Source organism: Nannobrachium achirus (genome assembly GCF_963921795.1).
Source record: "Nannobrachium achirus genome assembly, chromosome: 9".
Classification (NCBI taxonomy): Eukaryota; Metazoa; Chordata; class Actinopteri; order Myctophiformes; family Myctophidae; genus Nannobrachium; species Nannobrachium achirus.
This window is the reverse complement of record NC_137818.1, coordinates 41,524,528-41,547,193: the sequence shown is the minus strand read 5'-3', so window position 1 is coordinate 41,547,193 and position 22,666 is coordinate 41,524,528. Positions and strand designations below refer to the sequence as shown.

Sequence of the window (22,666 nt, the reverse complement as noted above, 5' to 3'; positions counted from 1 at the left end):
ATGTCCCTGGACAGACGTGCACGGACGATTCCTTGTTTCGGATGACAAAGTGCAGTGCGAGCGCAAACGTATCAATTAAATATGCAAGAATGTGGCAACTTCACCCCTCCCATTCGCACGACTAAACCGAATTATATTATGAGAATGTGGCCTCACCATTTAGGCCTACTGCTAATCTGCATAGATTCTCTGCCATTCCGCCATTTTTTTTGTACCATGCATGTTCCAAGCTCCTCCATGCTCCGGTTTAGATAACTACTGTACAACGCATTTGCCCTTCGCAATAGGGCCAGGTCTGTCTGTCTGTCTGTCTGTCTGTCTGTCTGTCTGTCTGTCTGTCTGTCTGTCTGTCTGTCTGTCTGTCTGTCACGCAGCAATGCATGCATGCGCTCAGCGGAGAGGCAGCCCCTTGCCTAGTTAGTAAAGCCTGGTGTGCGAGGTTACCTAGTTAGTAGTATAGTAATAAGGGTAATAATAACCCCTCCCCCTCTCTCTCTTTCCTTTAGTTGTCTTGTTATAGGCATATAGGCATAAAACGTACGGCTAAAGTGGATCAATGGATGTTTTATAATATAATAGGCCTAATCAGTATCAATAATTACCTCAACATTTTACTTGAGTATACAGTATAAGTAAATCTACTTAGTTACTTTGCCCCACTGCGCCCAGTGAGAGCAGAGAGAGAGAGAGAGAGAGAGAGAGAGAGAGAGAGAGAGAGAGAGAGAGAGAGAGAGAGAGAGATCTCTGCAAGCGCCGAGGTCCATTTGGTTACCAACTGTCCAACTCCATCATTAATAAGCTGGGGATTGTGGACCACCTCAAGCCTCAAGGACCACTGGTGGTAGCCTATTTGAAGCAGATGATCAGATCGTGCAAAACTCGGAATACCCCGAAACGCTTTGCGTGGTGTCACAGGCGAGAGAGATGAAGCAGGGATCCCCACAACCTTCATAGATTCCATATAGTTTCATTGTTTGACAGCACAATCACTTTTTTTGCGCAGCCTCCTCGCCAGCATGGTGCTTTAAAACGGCGAAATTAAACAAATATAGGCCTATTCGCTATATAAATATTTTGTTCGTGGGCCTGTGTTTCGCCGTTAATAGTTCTCCTTGGCTTTATTTATTTTTTCCTATAGGCCTACGCCAATGTAATGTGCACAGGAGTATTTTAGTTGCACAAAAAACAACCGCTCGCCCAGAACGAACCAACGGCGCAGTACAAAACCAAGGCAGGCAGGGTCCATTTGGTTTCATTTTACGCTCTCAAGAGTTAAGGGTCTATAGTTCCGTTTGGTTACTCTCCATATTTTAACTGGAGATCACCTGCATGGAAACCCTAACCCCTCAAGGACCAACACAGCACTGGTGGTCCCCGGACCACTGGTTGAGACCCACTGCTGTAGACTCAATATACTGTAATCATATCGAACAAAAATAAATACCCTATGAATTCAATGAAATGTCGGCTTGACAAGTGTAACGCTGACACTGCATGTGTAATGGATGTGTAATGAATGGATGGATGAAATAATAAAATGTACTTTTCATCATGTCTGTTGCTAAGGTATGGCAACATGACTGGTGTCTTGCACGCACGCGAGGGCGCGCGTGCAAGACACCAGTCATGTTGCCATACCTTAGCTTTTGCTGAACTGACGCCACTGGTAAACCCCGACTCTGCAGGGTCTCCAGCGAACAAGACAGCGCTGATTTGGGACAAGCGCTAGAGCTGCAGGCAGCTCGCCCCGTGTTGCGTATCTATAGCAGATATACAAGCTCATAGCGTGGCGAATTGCGACGAGTTGTGAGCTTGTAGCTCTGATATTTTCAACGCGCGTCACCATCGTACGACGAATAGGCTGATTTTAACAGCGCACAGCACAGAAGAAGCGCAGCACGCTCACCCTTCGGGATTTAAACCATGCTGACAGATCATGATACAAAAATGATGATGTTGTTTTAATGGTTGTAGCCTACTACTTTAACCAAATAATAATAAGAATAATAGGCTTAAATCTGATAAAATAGCCTAAAGGGAGCCAAATGATATAAGGGAGACATTTTCCCAGCCGGTCACAGTGTCCGGTGGACTTTATAATTACCGGCCAATTAAACATTTTAACGGTCGAGGCACAACGTATGCTTCGCCAATATCTTTATATATACAGACAGACAGACAGACAGACAGACAGACAGACAGACAGACAGACAGACAGACAGACAGACAGACACCTGGCACCCCCTCAAGAACCACTGGGGGGCCCCGGACCACTGGTTGAAATCCACTGTCAGAAAGAAAGTAATGACGTGCTGCCGTGTATATCACCGAGAAGAAAAAAAAAAAAGTAGGCCTATACCTCTGCCCTCATGAAAGTCAGGCAAGACTGACGTTAACCTTTATTTTATTTAGAACATAAGATGAAACCAAATGGACCCTTGTGTTCATGAATGAGTTAGAGCTTAAAATGAATAGGCTACAACACCTTACAAAAGGATCCGAAGTGTAGTGGAGTAGAAGGAAAGTAGGCTACTGGTAATTGGACTCATCTTTTTACTGTGAAAATCAGACAACTGTTTCTGCCTAAAACAACGTCACAAGAGTGCACAGTGAGCAGCAGCAGAACCAGGGCATGCAGTCACACACTTGTCGGCTGGAGTGCATAGGCCTACTGAGGCAGCAGCCTGCACACAAGAGCTTAGAATTTCAGCCCGAGCCCGACGGGACCCGACGGGTCGGCGCGGCGCGGGCCGGGCCGGGCTCAATTTGTCACGCACATGTCGGGCTTTGGGCTGGGTCGGGCTTGAGGGGGAAAAAAAAAATACAAATATATGTGCCTGTTGCACCAAGACCAGATGGAGAGGATGAGGATGCTGCTGCTGCCGCTCCTCCGGCCCAAAATGCAGACAACGAGTTTGCAGAGTGGCAAAATGAGCACAGAGCTGACGAGGGAGAGGACGAGGTTGACGAGGTGTCTCTGTCTCTGAGCGAGCGCCCTGCGGCGGTGGGGCCTCCCGGCGCGGCCTTGCGCCCAGCGCTGGATTTTTGGGACTATTAAACTGAACGAATAAGTGTTGATTCATACAAAGAAAAGTGCTGTGTTACGGACTAAAATAACAAATGCTGTTTATTTTATTTGTTTAGCCTATTTATATACTTTAATTTAACCAGGGAATGTTTCGTTGCTTGACTGATTAAGGCTATTCATTCACACATGCATCAGCGTATAGGCAGAAGCGCTGTCATGACAGTGTCAGATCTTCTTTCAAAACTGATTCCAAATGTTCAGAAGTATTGGAGAGTATTGGAAAAAAAAGAAGGCTGTTTGTCATGACAGAACATCACATATAGGCCTAGGCCTATACAATGTATATGTCACCGGATATTGGAGAAACAGCACATTCGAGACGCGGAGCACTCGAGATGCGGCACGGGGCGGAGCAAGCGGTCGCCACAACAACGTACTCCAGGCGGTGCGCCGCTCTATTGTCCACGACACTGCGAGCGGCTACCGAAGCCCCCCTGTATCCACGAAGCCCAAACGAGTTACGAGGCCCCCCTGGGTCCACGAAGCCCCAAGCGGCGCGAAGGCCAGCGGACCTTGGTCCTGCTCTTCGCCCCCGAGCGCCGCAGGCGCGAGTGGCCGCGAAGAGCGGGCCAGGGCCGCGCGGCCGGCGGAGCGCCGCGCGAGTTACGAAGCCGTGGTGAATGCAATCGTTATATTTATGCCCAGGCCGTAAGGCCTGGGCAAGCGCACGTTAAACGCCCTGTCCAAGTGACTACAATGGAGCTAATGGCTAGGCTAGGCTAGGCTAGGCTAGGCTAGGCTAGGCTAGGCTAGGCTAGGCTAGTAAATAAAGAGTAAACACTTCCGGTCTGCGGCGAGTTCAAAGCGTGACGTAACTCTCTTATCCAGTGGCTGACGTCGCCATCTGGTGGTGATTAGTGTGTGGTGAACGTCAAAACGAGTGCTCCTTGACAACTTTTACTGGTTTCTTGAACATACTGTAACATATACATATCATGAGAGAGAGAGAGAGAGAGAGAGAGAGAGAGAGAGAGAGAGAGAGAGAGAGAGAGAGAGATAGAGACCTTTATTCACGTCGCTTTCGCTAATTCGCCGGTGAGGACATACCTTAACCGTGACAAATTAAACATTGGCCAAATTGTCAAATATTAGAGGCCTATTTCTGTTTATGTGCAACCACTTTTAACAGCTGTCTATCTGTGTGATGAGGGGCTGTGGTGCTGAAACTGACTGACTTGACGTTCTCTATATGCATGTGCAATGGGAAAATGAAATCTGTCTGTCTGTCTGTCTGTCTGTCTGTCTGTCTGTCTGTCTGTCTGTCTGTCTGTCTGTCTGTCTGTCTGTCTTCCACACTGGATGTGTGGACAAATTGAATGAATTTTGATATTTTGATAAATGAATTAATAGGCCTACTGTCATTGCATAGGTCGGCCTAGGTCAACGAGTCAACCCAATTAGCGCTCCTGCAGATGGTCTGATTGGACTCTGACCAGCTCTGCGCTTCTCAAAGTTACATTAGATCATTTAAAACATTGTGGCATTATTCTCAGCCAACTAATGATAGTCTATTCTGCATTCTGGTTGTCGTCACCCCAAATAATGGATTACTTCTTCATATAATTTATATAGGATATAATGCAGCAGCACTCTTTATGTGCAAAGCCCTCTTCTATAATAATCAGATTAATTTTTACTCACAACAGAGTAAAATATATTTAAACTCTTAGATCTGCATTGTTAAACAGGCAACAATAGTGGATGGCAATGGCATAGAATTGAATGGTTTGGTCTGTATTTGAACTGGAATGAGTTACTGCTTAAAACGAATACAATTAAACCATTGATATAAGAATCACTGTACATTTACAGAATTAAATTCTGTAAAAAAAAAAAAAAAATCTGAGAATTTTTTTTTTTTTTTTTTTTACATGACATGTCACGCGTACCTTCGCGGAACCATCGTGTAAAGACGCGATGCGTCCAGACGCTTTGATGCAGCGCAACGTGTGCCCCGGAGTGCCACTGGAGCAGAACTAACGCATGCATGCACGCACGCATATGTAAACAAAAAGCCATTTGCCACACATGCGTCGCTTCGCTTAGCTGGCACGGAAAAGCCGCCATAGTGTGTGTGTGTGTGTGTGTGTGTGTGTGTGTGTTTGTGTGCGTGCGTGTGTACACACCATACTGTAGGTTTACAAGCAGCAGAAAGAGAACACATGTGCCTTGCAGGCGTATAGGGGCTCTGTGATTATCCTTTCCTTTACCTGTCCCTCCCTTCTCCAAACACTGTCATCACATCTCAAACCAACACTTATGCTTAATTCCTACTTCCAAAGTTAGCAGATCTACAAGCTCGCATCGTGACATGCGCATTGCGTTGATGGCTTGTAGATCTGCTATTTTCCAAGTATAAATCAAGCGGATGATGATCACTGGACCAGTGTCCGGAAACTAGCTTTCCTTTACATTCTATCTTCTAGCTTGAAGGGCGGATTAAAGCAGCAATCCAGAACTTATTGTAATGATTGAAATGGTACATTAACCAATGTGTATGGTAGAATATGTTAATACAATGTAATTAGCACATCTGCAATGGTTCAATGTGCATATCTCTACCTTATACTGCAGGGGTCTTCAACAGGGGGTCCGGGACCCCTATGGGTTCCTCAGAGTTACTATAGGGGGTCCTCCAATCTTTGTGTGATAGAAACTTTTTTTTCTCCTTTTTTATATTAACCACTTGAAACCTCATGTCCATATTCTGAGAACTTTAGACAAAAATTGCCGATCTACAGTACAAGCTCACAACACCAGCTTTGGAGGGGAAAAAGAGCAGACTAAGTACAGTGAAAGGTCAAGTGTATTAAGTATTGACGGTTCAAGTGGTTAAATATCTGAAAACACACATTAACATGAATCCAAAATACACTGATGCTGTCAAACAGTGAAACTATATGGAATATATGAAAAGCTTGTGGGGGTCCCTGCTTCATCTCTCTCTCAACTAAGGGGTCCTTGGCCTGAAAACGTTGATGACCCCTGATATAATTTATCTGGTGCCATCTGTTTCTTTTCATTTTGGTTCACAATTATGGTTTCACAGAGCTGATGTTTCAACAATTCTTACACTTTTTTTTAACAAATTTGAGTGGACAGTCGGTTAGTGGCTGCTAATTTTGTGTTGCATTGGAAATGTCATTCAGGGTTTTGTCTCTTTTGTCATACATAATTGTCTACAATTGCTGTAAAACGACGGGAGATCTATCCCAATTCACTGTCCAGTGCAGTCATGCAATACACAGTAAAAAGACCACAGTAGCATTCTTAGTTAATGTATACATTTTTAACCGTGATAGACCCGTAACGGTCCATTTGGTTCCATTTATACCAGGGTTCATCAACGTTTTCAGGTCAAGGACCCCTTAGTAGAGAGAGAGATCAGAGATGTAGCAGGGACCCCCTCTACATATTGTATAAATGTGTGATGGAGATTCTCATCAATTTCATAGATAAATTAGGCTTGTTTGACACTTAAAATCATAAATCGTCAATATTTAGTAAACTTGACTTTTCACTCTGTACTTGGACTGCTCTTTTTCACATCTACACCAAACCTATTTGCCTAAAATAGCCGATCTACAAGCTCTCAACGCCTCGCAGCTTGTAGATCAGCTATTTTTGGCTGAAGTTCCCTTCAATTGTTCATGTAAAATAATTATACTATCACACAAGGATTTGGTGGCCCCCCTGTAGTAACTCTGGTCCCGGACCCCCTGTTGAAGACCCCTGATTTATACACTCTCAGAGTTAAAAGACCACAGAAGATTTTATTGTGTATGTTTTGGTTTGCACAGCGCAGAGGGCAGGGTAGGGGGGTTACCTGTGACGGGCTGAGTGGGGAGTGTCTTTCTGGGTTTGTCCTGGGTCGTCCCCTGTTCGTCCTGGTTGCTGTCTGCCTTGCTGCGTCCCCTGTCTTTCTCCTTCTTCCTCTTCCTCTTGTCCTTCTGGGGTTTCTCCGTAGCAACTTCAGAGGACCGGGTGCTGGATTCTGTCGTCACAGGTTCTACAACCACAGACAGGTCTGTGTGTTATACTCAGTGTTGTAAAGTAACTAAGTACATTTACTTAAGTACTGTACTTAAGTAAAATGTTTTGGTTTTGGTACTTTACTCGAGTATTTCCCATTTCCAATACTTTTACTTTTACTCCGCTACATCTCTGATCCAAATATTGTACTTTTACTCCATTGCGTTTATTTGAAAACTTTGTAGATTTTGTAGACTTTGTTGATTTTGATTATTATTATAAAACATACATTAACCATTCAAATTCGGCCATTTGATTCAGCCATTTGAAAATACAAGCTCACAATGCGTCGCATCGCATTGTGAGCTTGTAGATCGTCTATTTTCAAAAGATTTTTATACATTTGAGAACCTGAAATTGGACATTCTGCATGCATAATGATCATTGTACTTTTAGTACTTTAAGTACATTTTGATGGCAATACCTTTGTGCTTTTACTCAAATACATTTTGTTCCGGACTTCTAATTGTAACAGAGGTCTTTTTTTCTTCTTTTTTCCTTTTAAATCCATCAACATGAAATAGTCACCTCACCGCAGAGTAGTTTTCTAGCTATCGCCTAGGTAACATAAACTCTCTCGCCACATATAAACTATCATATTTAGGTGATAGCTAGAAAACTACACTGCGGTGAGGTGATAGCTCTTCACCTTGGACTATGATAGAGGCTTAATAGATCTGAAAGATCTGAGCAGCCATTGTGTTTGCCTGGATTGGAAGCCTGGATCCTGACACTCACAACCCTTCTTCCTGACACTCACAACCCTTCTTGGGTCATGAGTCTCATGACCCACCACCCTGCTGTCATTATGGTGTGTGTGTGTGTGTGTGTGTGTGTGTGTGTGTGTGTGTGTGTGTGTGTGTGTGTGTGTGTGTGTGTGTGTGTGTGTGCGCGCGCGCGTACGTGCGTGTGAGTGCCGTCACCCACATACAAGGTGATAATGACAGATAGCACACAGAAATACCATCTTTAGCCCACGATGGGGATGTGTTGGAGCTAGTTGAGTTGTTAAATTATGTTTAGCAACTCACACACACACACACACACACACACACACACACATAATAGTGAGCAAACTCACGTATACAATTATACCACGACTGGTATGCTGGTTCCTTCATGACAAAAATAAAAAGGTGTCTTCAAAGGGAACTTAGCTAACGCACATCGACTGGTGGGTGCCAGGCTAAAGAGGCTTCAGTTTAAAAAGGTAGAGCCTGCACTCCAAAGCTGGTAAAAGGTACTTCATTACAAAACATTTCAATCCACTGTGGATCGAAAAGTTGTCAACTAAAAGGTACTCATTAACCTGTACCTCACAAGCAGAACATGTCAGATGTGTTGTTTTTCTTGGGCAGCTGAAATCACCAAGTGAGACATTAAGAGTATAAAGAGAAAAAGTAATTACCCTCAGAACTGCCAGATGTAATTAAGTTAATTTGAACCAACACAATTCTTATCTAAACAAATATATATCAAACTGCAACTGTAGATTTTACAGCTATACATCAAACAATATTTAATAACACCATTATTGCAGAATGAATCAAGTACAGCCTCAATGAGTTTAATAAAGTAATAAGACCCAATACAATACTTTTTTCTTCTTCTTTTCTTTCTTTCAGAACAGCTAAGGGGCCTTGTTAGGAGTAGAGTAGTCTCTCGATTACAGACTTCTGCATTGCTGCAAGTGAAAAGAGCGACAAACTTTTCCTTGACGATGGCTAGCCAGATTGGGAGTAGAGTGCCTACAACGTCTTTAACAGTTCAAACATAGTGTCTGTCCCTATACCTCAAACATTCATAAGCACACACAAAAGTGGGCCCACTAGCCACCACCTCAGAGGCACAGGTTTAAGCACATGAACCCTAACATCCCTATTCTGTGGCGAACATTAGCAAAAATAGCAGATCTAAAAGCGCACAAGTTGTTGCAGTGCGACGTAGATTGGCTATTTTAGGTAAAAAGATTTGGTGTAGAGGGTAAAAAAGGAAGGTTCAAGGTTCTAGGTTGTACTTTATTGTTACTTCTTTTGTCTTTTGTACAGGTACATAATGTACACAGGTACCTAATGTAGACCCCTGGGGACACCGGCCAATGAAGTACAGTAAACAGTATATAGGGTTTAAGTGGTTAACAGTGTATGCACAGCAGCCATATTGGAGAGAAGTTGGGTCTCTTCTCACTTCATTCAAAGGTGTTACCAATGATGGCACCTCCATACCTCCAAAGCCTGATCAACCCTTACAACCCCACCCGTTCACTCAGATCAGCTAACACAGGGATGCTGACATAACCCTCGCTAAAAACCCCAGGCCAAAAATCCACTCATCCTAGACAATTTGCCCTTGTGGCCCCCAAACTGTGGAATAAACTCCCTGTTGCACTTAGAACAACAGACTCACTCCCTAGCTTCCGCCATGGCCTGAAGACTGTCCTCTTCAGACTCCACCTAAGCCCATAGCACTCGCCTACCCCCAATGACCATACATGAAAGCTAGATAGCATTTTTGTTGGTTTTATATAAACCTTTTTACTGATTAGGTGCTCAGTCTACCTACTTTATTTTGCCTAGATTGATATTTCTATGCAGTTGATGTATTGATGTTGATGTATTGATGTATTACCTTGCTTATTGTATTGATGTATTACCTTTACATTGTAAATCGCTCTGGATTAAGAATCCATGTAACCGGTATAGTCTGCTTTCGTGTTCTGAGAAACCGGCATGTTTACATCCATTGTCTAATGGCGAAGCAACCTAGCTGCGGCAGGAGGTGGTGGCAGCAAAAAGCGGTGTGAAGAAGTTGAGGAAAGTTCAACGTTTGCTGAGGTTTACGACGAGATGAAGCAGTAACCTATCAGAAGGTCATTGTGGTCTGAAGTAGTCATGGACTACTAGTAGGCATGTACAAAATGTGAGGTTTCAGACGTTTTGTACACACCCAGGAAAACCACTATCGCTGCTGGAGTGTTAGAAGAGGCATGTCATTGTCTACTCTACACCCTCCTCAGACCAACAGTCGGGTTGGCAGCATCAGGCAGGAATGGGGAATTGGCAACGACTAAATGGGGGAGGAACAAAATGATAAAAACAGCTGTTAAAAGCTTGCCAGTTCCCTACCTGTCGTGGCAGTAGTAGTAGTAGTAGCAGTAGTAGTAGAAGATGTAGTAGTAGGTGCAGTAGTTGTGGGGGTGCTGGTTGTGGGGTCCTGGTAGAGAACAGTTGGAATGCCCAGCAGTGCTTCGGTTACGTCATCCAGGTCCCCTGACCCTGATCCGCCCGGCAACACCTTCTTCCGCTGTTCGCGGCTACCACTGCGGACCAACTCCTCCTCACGCAGACCCTCGACTGGAGAGGTTGGAAGGAGAAGGGGGAGTGTAGGTTCAACGTTCAAGGTTCACGGTTGTACGTTATTGTTACATCTTTTGTACAGGTACATCAAACCCTGTCTAGGCCAACGTCAGCAAGGGGGAGAAGATGACAGCCAGCCCATTGGCCACAAGAAATCTTGTAAAATAAAATGTTGTCAGCCAATCATCAAGGAGGATGTTTCAGTAATGAAGAAACACAGATCAGTTTTCCAGTTGAAATCCCAAATGTTTACAATATTTGATGATGGTATTTTACTGAACAGGATATGTACTGTATGTTACTGTATATTTTATTATGGGTTATTGTTCTGTCTATGTTTTTGAGCGGTGGTAAACCACTCCATAGAGTGGCTGTGCGTGTGTCTGTAGCCTTTTTCCTCAGCGTTTTGCCATAGTAAAATGTGTGTGTGTAGCATACCGCTCCATAGAGTGGCTGTGCGTGTGTCTGTAGCCTTTTTCCTCAGCGTTTTGCCATAGTAAAATGTGTGTGTAGCATAGCCTGTACATCCTAGACTCAAATCCTAGTCTGAAGACGTTATGACCACCGCTCACTTCACATTGGGTGTGATTTTTATATGTTAAACTGTGTTGCAACATCATAAATAATTCCTGTGTGTCCTTGTGATGCATTTGGCAATACATTGTTTCCGATTCTGATTCTGATGCATTCAGGAAATGTATAAATCAAGACAGAAATTTAAAGTGTTGTGCATTTGAACACATTTTGCTCTGTGTGATGCAGTACAAGAAGCTGGTCTCTATAGTAATGTGGGCCCTGTGTGAGTTGACACGAGGGCACCTACGATCAAAGTAGCTTAAGGAAAGAATGTCCAGTGATTTATCTTTTTCCTTCGTTTTTGTTTAGGCAAGTTCACAAGAAGCACAAGAGTTATGAAATACACCCCAATTCTCTTTTTACCTGCATACGAGATTCTGTATCATTCCATCACTGCCTGGGGCATAGGGAAATTTAGGATAACATTTCTGTGAAAATAGCAAGCGATCCCGGAGGGTATTAAACTAAAGGGAGAACACAGAAAAGGAAGGAATTCCCAGACTGCCATCATTTCTGAATGACAGCCAGCTTTTAAGTCAACACGATTTTCTGACCTGCCCGCACACGCTCACCGGGCTCCACACGACACAGTAACCTACTATCATTGGTCGGCCTTGCAAGTATCGGCAGGAATGCTTCACACATGCTCAGCAGTAAACGCGGGGAAAGAATACATTAAAAACAACATGTCAAATGCAAAGGAAGGTGATCACAAATCAAATCAAAACAATAGAGAGATTATCAACTTGAGTTGGTTGATTCTTGTTGTTATACATTATAACTAGACTAGAACCACAGATTGACATTTACTGGGGGTGAGCCTGTGGGACAATGAGGGCATCGGATTAACAGAATCCCTTCTGGAATGCTGATCCCCAAACTGAAGGCTTTGTCATAATATACACATGACAAAGCAACAATTTGTCTTTTCTCGTTTTCATCCTTCAGCTACAATTTATCAACACACTATCAGCAAATAGTGAACCGAGGTCTACAACCTCCCACCAGCATTTTGAAAACTTTTGAAAATGTTTACCTAAATTTGCCCAGGTTTAGCGTGGTTAAAACACAATCTGTGGCAAATGTCACACATTCTGTCTACCGGTATATACGCTTAGCCTTTAGGGATATTTCACTTTCAAACATGTTTGGGGTAATTATATTGTCTACCCAGGCTTTTGTGAGCACCCCAGACAGTATTTAAGTTGCTTGATTCAGTATTTAGATATTTGATATTCATTTTTATTTCTATACAAATCCATTGTAACTTCAAACTCCATTTTAACCATCTTAGATTCCTTGGTTCTGGTGACTGATATCGTCCTTCTAATACGTGAGGGGCTGTGTTTCTTTCAATTACTTTTTTCATTATAATTTATTTTCTTCACACATTATTTTCAGCCAGATCTGGTCATACCAGGAGAATTCCACAGATTCCATGATGTTCTGCAGGTTCTATAGGTTATCAGTTGTGCAGCTTTAGGGGAACACAGGGGAGTCAGGTTGTTGGACATTCTCTGGCAGACGCAGGGCCTGAAGACAGATATTTTTTATTGCATGTACTTCCTTCACCTAGTCCTAGGCTCTGCTGCAGCCTCCCGGAGCTGTATACACAGTTAATTTAACTCTGGAAGATCCATTTGATACTCCTGTCATGGACATTTCCTCTCTTCCAACTCTCTAATGCTTAAGTTGTACTCTATGGTACAATGTGTCACGCGCCTAAACTAGCTGATATACAACCTCACAACCGATGCATTGTGAGCTTGTAGATCGTCTAATTATGCCGTGTGACTATAAATCTGGCGTTTATCTCTCCACATCTCCATTCATCTCTTCCTGTCTCTTACTGGTGAAGCGTCTCTTGGCGAGGAGTCTCTCCATGGTTCCGTTGAGCACTAGGACCTGCAGGGCGTACTCCTGGCTGGGGTCCAGTCCTGCCACCGTGGCCCGGCCCCGCGTGGTGGTCAGCATCAGCTCTGGCTGTGGCACTTCTGGGGAACACGAAGAGCACCGTTATGGAAGAGAAATCACTGCTGGGAAGAGAAAAGGGGGAACGACTGGGGAAGTGAGTTTTGATATATTTTATAACTTGTGTTTCCGTGAAGCAAATGAGGATTTCGTCACTGTCGGGCAGAAACCGCGTATCTCCAAGTTTCAAATTTGTAAATTCTTTCGCAAAGTAAAGCTTTGCTTCATCATCAAAGTAAAGCCCGCGAGGCATTGTGTGCTTGTAGATTGGCTGTTTTCACTAGTTTAAATCATTTTAAAAATTATAAATACAAAACAAATGGTTTTGGACATACAAGGTTTCCACCCGACAACGATGATTTATTGTAATGAAGCTATCTGTGTGTGTGTGTGTGTGTGTGTGTGTGTGTGTGTGTGTGTGTGTGTGTGTGCGTGCGTGCGTGCGTGCGTGCGTGCGTGCGTGCGTGCGTGCGTGCGTGCGTGCGTGCGTGTGTGCATGCCTGCGTGCGTGGGTGCTGGGTGCATGTATGTATGCATTACATTCACACACACTGACAGCAGAGGAAACCAGGCAAGGTGTCAACCTGCAGGTGGTAGAGCTATAAGTTCCCGGTTCGATCCCTGGCTCCCCCTGGGTTTGTGTTGAAGTGTCATTGAACATGACACTGAACCTTTAACTGCTCCTGATGAGCTGGGTTGTTGGTACCTTGCAGGGTTTCCTCTGCTGTCAGTGTGTGTGTGTGTGTGTGTGTGTGTGTGTGTGTGTGTGTGTGTGTGTGTGTGTGTGTGTGTGTGTGTGTGTGTGTGTGTGTGTGTGTGTGTGTGTGTGTGTGTGAATGTCCTACGTGGTGTCATTCTTCCGGGTCGTGTATTCAGTCCATTTTTCCCATTTTTCGAGAAACAACTCTTTCTGTATCCTGAGTCTGAGATGTGTAAATCTCTCCATTACATACATTTCCTCCATAATGCACAGCCAAGAGCTTTGGATAAAGGCACTAAAACACCATATATTGCTTGTTCAAGCCGTAAAAAAATCAAACCTAGTATGAAGTGAGCAGTGCTATTTATTATGCTTGGCCAATGTGACCCTGGCCCAGAGCCTTGTATTAGAGAGTTCTGCCAATACGGGGTCAGAAAGAGCGCCGGTCACGTGGTTCATGTAACTCGAAATGTCACTTTTTCCCTCATAGACTCCAATGCATTCTGTAAACTTCCGGTTCAGCGCTTTGTCGCTATTCGCCAATAGATGTGTATTGTTTATGTAGAAGACCAGGCCGTACAACAAACGTTGAACGCTTTGTGCCAAGATGTACAGTAGGCCAGATGTAAGCCACGCTTCAGAGCCCGGAAAAAAACAGATGTTGGAGCTTAGCTCCTTCCAGGAGCACCGCTCAAAAAGTATTTTAATATAAAAACGTGTTTCTCAATTATGCGCTTCATGGAAAAGGTAATCGACCGAATGATCGCGAAGACAACTGGTAGTTGCAGCCACACACACACACACACACACACACACACACACACACACACACACACACACACACACACACACACACACACACACACACACACACACACACACACACACACACACACACACACACACACACACCCTGGCTGTGACCAGCCAGGTGTGCGCTTGCAGCAGCAGGCAAAACATCAGAAAGAGCCATTGTTCCAGGCATGCTTTGTTCTTCAGCCTTAAGACAGGGATGTCTCACTAATGCCTGTTTTATACTTGGTCGCACATTGTGTCGCACAACTAAGTATAAACCAAGCGTTACTCAGTCAGTGTAATCCCTCCTTCACCCACCGTCTGCTCCCTTGCCTGGCTTCCTCTCTACCCTGCAGACATTCCATCTCTTCTTATCACTCTCTCAGTTCACCCACTCGCTACCCCCTCCCCGTCTCTCGCATTCTCAACACACTGCCAACTTCACTTCCAGATCGAAGGTGTTACAATAACTTCATACGCCATGCCTCAGTTTTTATTTCTTCTACACCACATCCTCTGAACATCTCCCCAGCTCCATTTACAAAGCTTCTCTCTCTCTCTCCCTTTCTCCCTCAGGCCAGCCTAGACGCACCGTAGGTCGGGGGGTTGCAAAGCATGGAGGAGATAAGAGGATGACAAGAAGAGAGAAAACAAAGTCAGGGTGAGAACGAAGGAGAGAGGTGTGGGAGGTGGCGAGGGATTGAATACAGTAGAAAATGGGTAAACAAAGTCCTTTTAACTGCAATGAAAGAGAAAAAGTGGCATTTTAACCACTTTCAACCTGGCGTCCATATTTTGGGCATTATAGCTGAACATAGCAAATCTACAAATTCACAATGCATCGCATTGCTGGGAATTTTGAAGTGTAGATTTTCTATTTTTGCGTGACACAGTTAATGACAAACAACCTCGACTAATAGCCTCGGAAACCCAGACTTTTACCTCGACTATAAACAACAAATTGAATTAAGTTCTTTGTCTGTCTCACTAAAGTCTGCACTATTAGCAGGCTGTGAAGGTCTACATAATTGAAATGGGAACCATGGTGGGGAAGCAGGATTCAAGCTGTTGTCAGGACAAGTCATTTCAACACCATGTGGTTTTTATAGTATACTGCTCCATTTGACCAGCCATAAGTGCCTCTAATTTCCATTTGAATTCCTGCACTGTATTATCAATGGTCTCATTACATTTTACTCCATACTATGCACCATGGAGAAATGTGTAAAATGTTTTAAAAAAAGAAAAAAGAAAAAAATTGCTTTGCCATTATACAGCTGGTCTTGTCACTAAAAGCAGGATCTGGGAAAATGCCTCAGTTCAAAATAAAGTGTTTCTGGATGCTTATAATAATTACATAATTATTATAATTGACTCCCATGGTGGCTTATTTTAGTGTGCCATCCTTATCACGGGGGAAACAAGAATGTTTAAAGTCTAAAAAGAAAAAGGAAAGGAAAGGAAGAAAACAAGGATGTCCGCCTTGAAAATAATTGAAATCAATATGCATGTCATGTCCTTAAAAATGAATGAATAAATCAGTTTACAGATTCTTATGGTGTTCGTCGAATCGTCGCTCAGCACCTGTCCAAACTTGGGATGGAGATGTGCATGTCTGTTCTCTCTTTTCACTCCCTAATCTACACAGTAAAATAAATCCTTAGCGTTCATTTAATTCAGAGAGTGTACCTTGGACCTAAGGGTTCATTTGGTTCCATTTGTAACATCTTGAGTTAAACCAGCACTGATGATTTTACTATAGTACTATAACAGTCAACAAAAATAGGCCTGAATCAACACTGAGGAATAGTATACCCATTTAACGAGCCACATCCTGACAACACATCACTTCATGTCTGTCTCACCTGAGATAGGTCTCACTCGGACCTTGTAGCCCTGAACTGGTCCATCAGCTTCCTTCCATTTCATCTGCAGTCTATCCTCCGACAACACTGTCAGCTTCAGACGACCTACAGTACATGTAAGATAGAGAGAGAGAGAGAGAGAGAGAGAGAGAGAGAGAGAGAGAGAGAGAGAGAGACACACAGAGAGACACAGAGAGACACAGAGAGAGACTTGTTAAGGGTGTGCATTGGTGTGTGTGTAGGTGAGGTAATTGTGTTAGTGTGCATATGTGTGTGTACTGTATGTTACACTAGCGGTTCTCTAAGACTTTCATGTCAAGGGCCGCCAAATTGATCTATTTGGCGACGGACCCCAATTTCAAAAGAGTTGAAGAGTTGAAGAATGCCTTGGACCCCCACAAGAGCCCTGAACTAGCATGAAAAGACAAGACGCACCTGTGCTGGCCCCAGAATCTGGAACAGCCTGTCCTTCCACATCTTCCAAGGCTTTTTAAAAATTGACTTGCTTACAGCTTACTGCTTTTATCTTAAAGGGGGCTTTTATGCCTTTATTGATAGGACCAATCTTGGTTGTTTTAATGTGCTTTAGAAACAAGTTTGATTTGACTTGATTTGATAAGAGAAGATTTCTCAAGATTTCTCAAAATATGTTTAAAAAAGAACAGATCGACAAGCTCACAGCATGTCAGAATACCACCCGGCATGAGCCAGAAGCTATTTCCGAATCGCAAATAAAATAAGCCTTAAGTGTTTTACCTGTTCTTAATTTTGCTGGGGAACCCCTTCAAGGACCCCTGGAGGTGAGAACCAGTGGGTAATGTAGTTGTCTGTGTGTGCATGCATGCGTGCCAGATGTGTGTGTGCGTGTGTTGGCTAGTCAGGGTTTTAGAACCACAGAAGGCCAGAGGAAGGTATGGCAATCCTATACGCCAGGGGTCTTCAATGTTTTCAGGCCAAGGACCCCTTAGCTGAGAGAGAGATGAAGCAGGGACCCCCACGACCTTTTCATGTAGTTTAATTTTTTTGACAGTACAATCATCAGTGTATTTTGGATTCATGTCAATTTGTGTTTTCAGATATTTAACCACTTGAACCGCCAATACTAATTAATAAACTTGACCTTTCACTTGTACTTATTCTGCTCTTTTCCCCCTCTACACTAAACCTCTTTGCCGAAAATCACCGATCTACAAGCTCTCTGTGGCTCGCAGCACGAGGCGTTGTGAGCTTGTAGATCTGCTATTTTTGGCTAAAGTTCTCCGACTTTGGACACTAGGGTTCATGCGGTTAATATAAAAAAAAATAGGTTTCTATCACACAAAGATTTGGAGGACCCCCTGCAGTAACTCTGAAGAGCCCCTAGGGGTCAGGGACCCCCTGTTGAAGACCCCTGCTATAGGCTACACAGAGATCAAATAAAATGTCTGATGAGCAGGCTTTTGTTTCTTTTCTTTGCTATGGTTCTAAAATATTCTCCAGTCCTCTCCATTCCTGTCACTTTCTTCTCCCTAGCATCAAACCCGCCTCTTGTTTTTTGCTCATTTACATCTTTTCCGACAGGGGTTTTCCCAACAAGCGCCGTCTTTCATGTGTCTGTCCTCCGGCCCTCCATCCATCGCTCCATCCAGCTGCCCCCCCCCCCCCCCCCCCCCCCCCCCCACCATGCCCATCAAAGCCTGCCCTGTCCTCTCTCGTCTGGGGCAAGAAAACGGGGACAGGAAGCTGTATTGGGGTTGGGGACAGGATGGCGGGGTCAGAGGTCAAGTCAGAGGACCCCCACAGTGCTACAGTATGTATGTGGGGGTTTTGTTGGATGGGTGGGGGGGGGGGGGGGGGAGGGAGAGGGAGGCTGGGGCAGGAGGCACAGCGGAAGGAAAGGAGGACAAGCAGAGGAGACGACGCAAACATGAATCACACTACTTCAGCTTCTCTCTGTTGACCCTCAGGACTCAACGGCACTGTCTCTGACTGCTGTGAGCCCGCGCATGTGTGTGTGTGTGTGTGTGTGTGTGTGTGTGGTATGTGTGTGTGTGTGTGTGTGTGTGTGTGTGTGTGTGTGTGTGTGTGTGTGTGTGTGCTAGGCGAGGGGCCTATAAAAAGGCTCTGCATCCTCTTCAGTGCCTGGCAGAGGATCAGACGTGGTCTAGTGGGATTTCAACTGAGGTCAAGGCCTCCATGCACCCAGTAACAACAACAGCAGACACTGTGCCAGACAGACAGACAGACAGACAGACAGACAGACAGACAGACAGACAGACAGACAGACAGACAGACAGACAGACATGGCACAGATCCTCTCCTCAGTGCTGTGTGAGCCAAGAGCAGCAGCTGGCAGTGGTCATTATGTTTTACTTCAGGAGGAATCGTTAAATACACATCAGTTTTCCTTCTGTGATCAACAATTACGTGTGTGCCTCCGAACGTTAACCCTGTACCTACTGTATCAGAACACATTATGAAGATAAGAAACTATACTTTTGGCCCTGGTGTTATGTGGAGGTAATGAGGTACAATATATTGGATTTGTTAGTGAAGGAGGGTGGGAGATGGTAGGGTGTTTTTTTTTCTGCACAGTTAACTAGATAGAATTGCCACAAGGCAAGCCTTTCATTTTCACAGCAGAAACAACCAAATAATACAAATGCCAACAAAATAAATTAACTTATGGCACATTCGGAAATGTAAGAATCTGCGCTACACGATTTCAGCCTGCACTGGCTTTGACGTCATACATAGATCGCTCTGACGCTCTCAGTTCATTTACAAACATTCCCCTCATTAACTAACGTTGCCATTTTCATCTTTTACATTGAATTCAAATGAACATTAATTCACCCTCAGTATAAACATGATTACAACCTGTTTTGTTCAGATGCTCAGGACAAACCTGCTTTTCACTGGGAGTGTGTCGATATTTCGACATAACATTTGCTCAGCGTGGTTGAATGTTAACCTGGTGAAATGCTAACCTGCCGACACTGGTGAATGCTAACCTGGTGGGATGTTAACCACTATGCCTAAACCTAACCCTAACCTCAGTAAAACTATGCCTAAACCTAAACCTAACCCTAAAACCTAACCCTAATCCTACCCCTAACCCTTAGTCGAAATAATGACACGTAGAAATAGCGAGATCTCTCCCTTTTCACTCAGTGTGGTCAGAGTGCACTCTGAGTGCTCCCAGAGCACAGCGCTCAGAATTTCCGAATGAAGACGCTACGACCACGCAGAATGTTTGAACGACCAGAGAGGACCCCTTCACTCTGAGAGAGTATTTCTGAACACACTCGCTCATTTGTATCAATGGGAATACTAAAGTGGTGTAACGTTATGTATTATGTTCATGCTATACGACGGACGAATGGATGCAAACGAAGATGATAAGTGTGGTACCTTGTCCGTGGACCCCAGAGGCTAGCAGCAGGACAGTGACCAGGCAAAGTAGCATCGGTGAGAATGGTGATGATGCTGATGAAGATGAAAATGAATAAAGGAGATGTGGAGGCATGGTGGTGACTGGAGCCTGTGGCCTGGAAGAAACATTAGATAATTACACCATAAGAGACAGCTTACATTGTGTTTCAGAGTTGCCCCTAGAACTAACCAGTGCTAGTAGTTTTCTAGGTATTGAGTTTTAGGTCAATGAGTCCAGCAAAGCCTTGTAAAGCCTGATACACTTGTTGTACCAAGGTGTTCACAATGTGGTTCTATGTGACGCATTGTGAGCTTGTAGATCAGCTATTTTTGACATGGGCCACCATTGTATGATGACATATAAATTAATCATAACTATCGCTGTTGTAAAATTGTGATAAAAGCATATATAGTCAGAAGCAAATATATAGAAGCAACTATACAGAAGTTTGCCTGGGAATGTTGTCTGAGCCAATGTCTGTAATAATAATACACAATTAATTTATACAGTATGTTATACCTCTGTCTCACTCAAATACAAGATAACAAAGTAAACCAAACCAAAGGAAAATCTACAAAACAAAACTACACTGACAAAAATTGCCAATTGGCAGGATGTACACTTTTCAGGGATTACTCTCTGTCTGACGTGTCTGTGAAATGGCTCTAGATATGTACAGTATATTTCACAGATTATATAGCGGTGGTACCAAATACTTAAAGACTCACAAAAGGGTTACAGTTCACGATCTTTTAAAACATAAATCAAGAAAGCCCACCGCCATTACTGGAGTTATGATGTTTTCACCTGACAGACGCTGTATAAGTGCCGGACACCTTTTCCCATGGGAACCTTTTTATGGCTGACTCAGAGTGCAGGTGCTCCAGCGCTCGACTCCATTACAGGGACCCTCCAACTACACATGGCTAATGATACACACTGGGTCCTAATATAAACACTCACACAGCACTTCAAGAGGCCATAACAATGACACACCTCCCTCAAGGGCCATAATGCTAACACTTAACAAAGCACAGTGACACAGGGTTTGGACAGAATGTATAGGTGCTATGGTTTGAACTCTGTGCTCCACTTAAGCCCTATTTCATATTATACAGTCGGTGTCAAATAAAAAATGGCTAAAAACGAAGAAAAGAAAACAAGGCAAAAGGGGGGTTAGAATAAGGTGGAGAATGCATAATAAGCGTTCAAATCTGATCTTCCACTTTGTAAGTTGCTCTGGATAAAATTGTCTGATAAATGCCTAAATTGTGAACTGTTTAATAGATGTTGGCATACACAACTAGAGCTCCTACTCCCCAAGGCCATCAGAGATACTTCAGAGTCTGTATGAGTACCTCCCTAGGTCTCACTTCTTACACCCAGATAAGGGCCCAAACAATAGCCTCAACTGTGTAGTGAATACTGTACTGGTCACACTGACATATTCCAACAGTCAGGGAGCAATAGGACGGTGTAACTGATTTTCAAGCTAAAGGCACAACATCAGTCCTTGTCGCAGCAAACGACACCATTCATACGATGAAAAACTTTCTTTTGTGCTACTATCTAGATAGTTGTGACTCTAAAACGTTGATTTAAGGTTTCCGTTGATGGTGCGAGGGATTGAAAACCAGATTGAGTATACCACCAAAGCTTTCTGATTCTTTCTGATTATGACTGATGAAAACGTCTCAGCCATTGCATTTGTTGGTTGCGTTTTCACGAAAGCCATCATACTCTACAAGGCATTCTTTACTGCAATTATGGGTACTTTGTTTTGTTGCTGTTGACGATATCATGGTGGTGCCTTGAACCCATATTGCATCAACACCACACCCATAAATCACAGTAAAGAAACCCCTTGCAGGTATGATTGCTGCATTATCCTCAGAAACCACTGTCAAAGTTTCCCTGTGAGTGCAAGTCATCCAGCCACAAATGACTCTGAAGGCTTACTTTGGGGTTAAATTAACACTAATGATGTTACTGTGTACTCTCTCAAGTTGCCACAAGTATATACAAGAAGTATCTATACAATGTTTTGAGTTGATTAAAAGCCCGATGGGACCCGATGTTAACCACATTACCACATCTCTCTAATAAACATAATAGACACAGAAAAACATAAAAGTACTGACTGGTCTCTGGTCTGTTAGCCACAAATGACATAAATCTGCTCTGGGTGGTGGGTCACAAATACCATTGTTTTTTAGTTTACAAGGTGTAATGTTGCAAACCTCTCAACCACTGTCCTCATGGATGATATAAGATTACACACAAGTCTGGTTCTGAATTATGATCAATTCCCAAACAATTATATCATAGGCTATTATGATGATAAATATGTTAGCATTTCTGAGCTACTTTCCCACGTGTTTGGGCAATATGAGTCAAAACTGTGTAGGCTGATGCTCTTTAGAACGCAAGAAGAATGTAACCCTTCTGACATTTTGCCCTTGTGAATAAAAACATTGTTCAACAAAGAAGGCAGACTACACAGGGCTGCAAAGTAGCCTTTTCATCACACAGCAGCCATACCTTCATCTATAGAACCATCATGTTGAAATCCTTTATAACAACATCTTGTGCAGTGGTTTGGTAGGAGAATGTACCTCTGGGTCAGTAATAAATAATGTGGAAAAAGTGTCAAATTCCATACTGGAGCATTTTACATGTGCTGCTAGCTTTAGGTGCATGCTTAAAAGACAGATGAAGACAGACTCCCCAGCTGATTACAGTCCAACACCATTTAACATGCATCCATCATGCATGTGACGAGACCGCTGCTCTCATCTTTTCCATTTCTCAAACATCACATGCAGCCACTTGCCCGATTATTGTAAAGTCTGGGAGGGCATCCTACTG

At 43.6% G+C, this 22,666-nt stretch overlaps 1 protein-coding gene across 1 annotated transcript in view; it reads right to left on the bottom strand.

Moving 5' to 3' along the window:
* LOC308290862 (collagen alpha-1(XX) chain-like) overlaps window positions 1–19,891 on the bottom strand; it is a gene marked incomplete at both ends in the record, with an annotated part of 91,859 nt that extends 71,968 nt beyond the window's left edge. The window contains 5 exons of the mRNA XM_080732774.1: window positions 6,915–7,097; window positions 10,246–10,473; window positions 12,903–13,046; window positions 16,384–16,488; window positions 19,777–19,891. Of these exons, the coding sequence (XP_080588900.1) occupies window positions 6,915–7,097; window positions 10,246–10,473; window positions 12,903–13,046; window positions 16,384–16,488; window positions 19,777–19,891 (775 nt within the window). The remainder of the gene's footprint in view (window positions 1–6,914; window positions 7,098–10,245; window positions 10,474–12,902; window positions 13,047–16,383; window positions 16,489–19,776) is intronic.
* Between the last annotated feature and the right edge of the window lie 2,775 nt (window positions 19,892–22,666).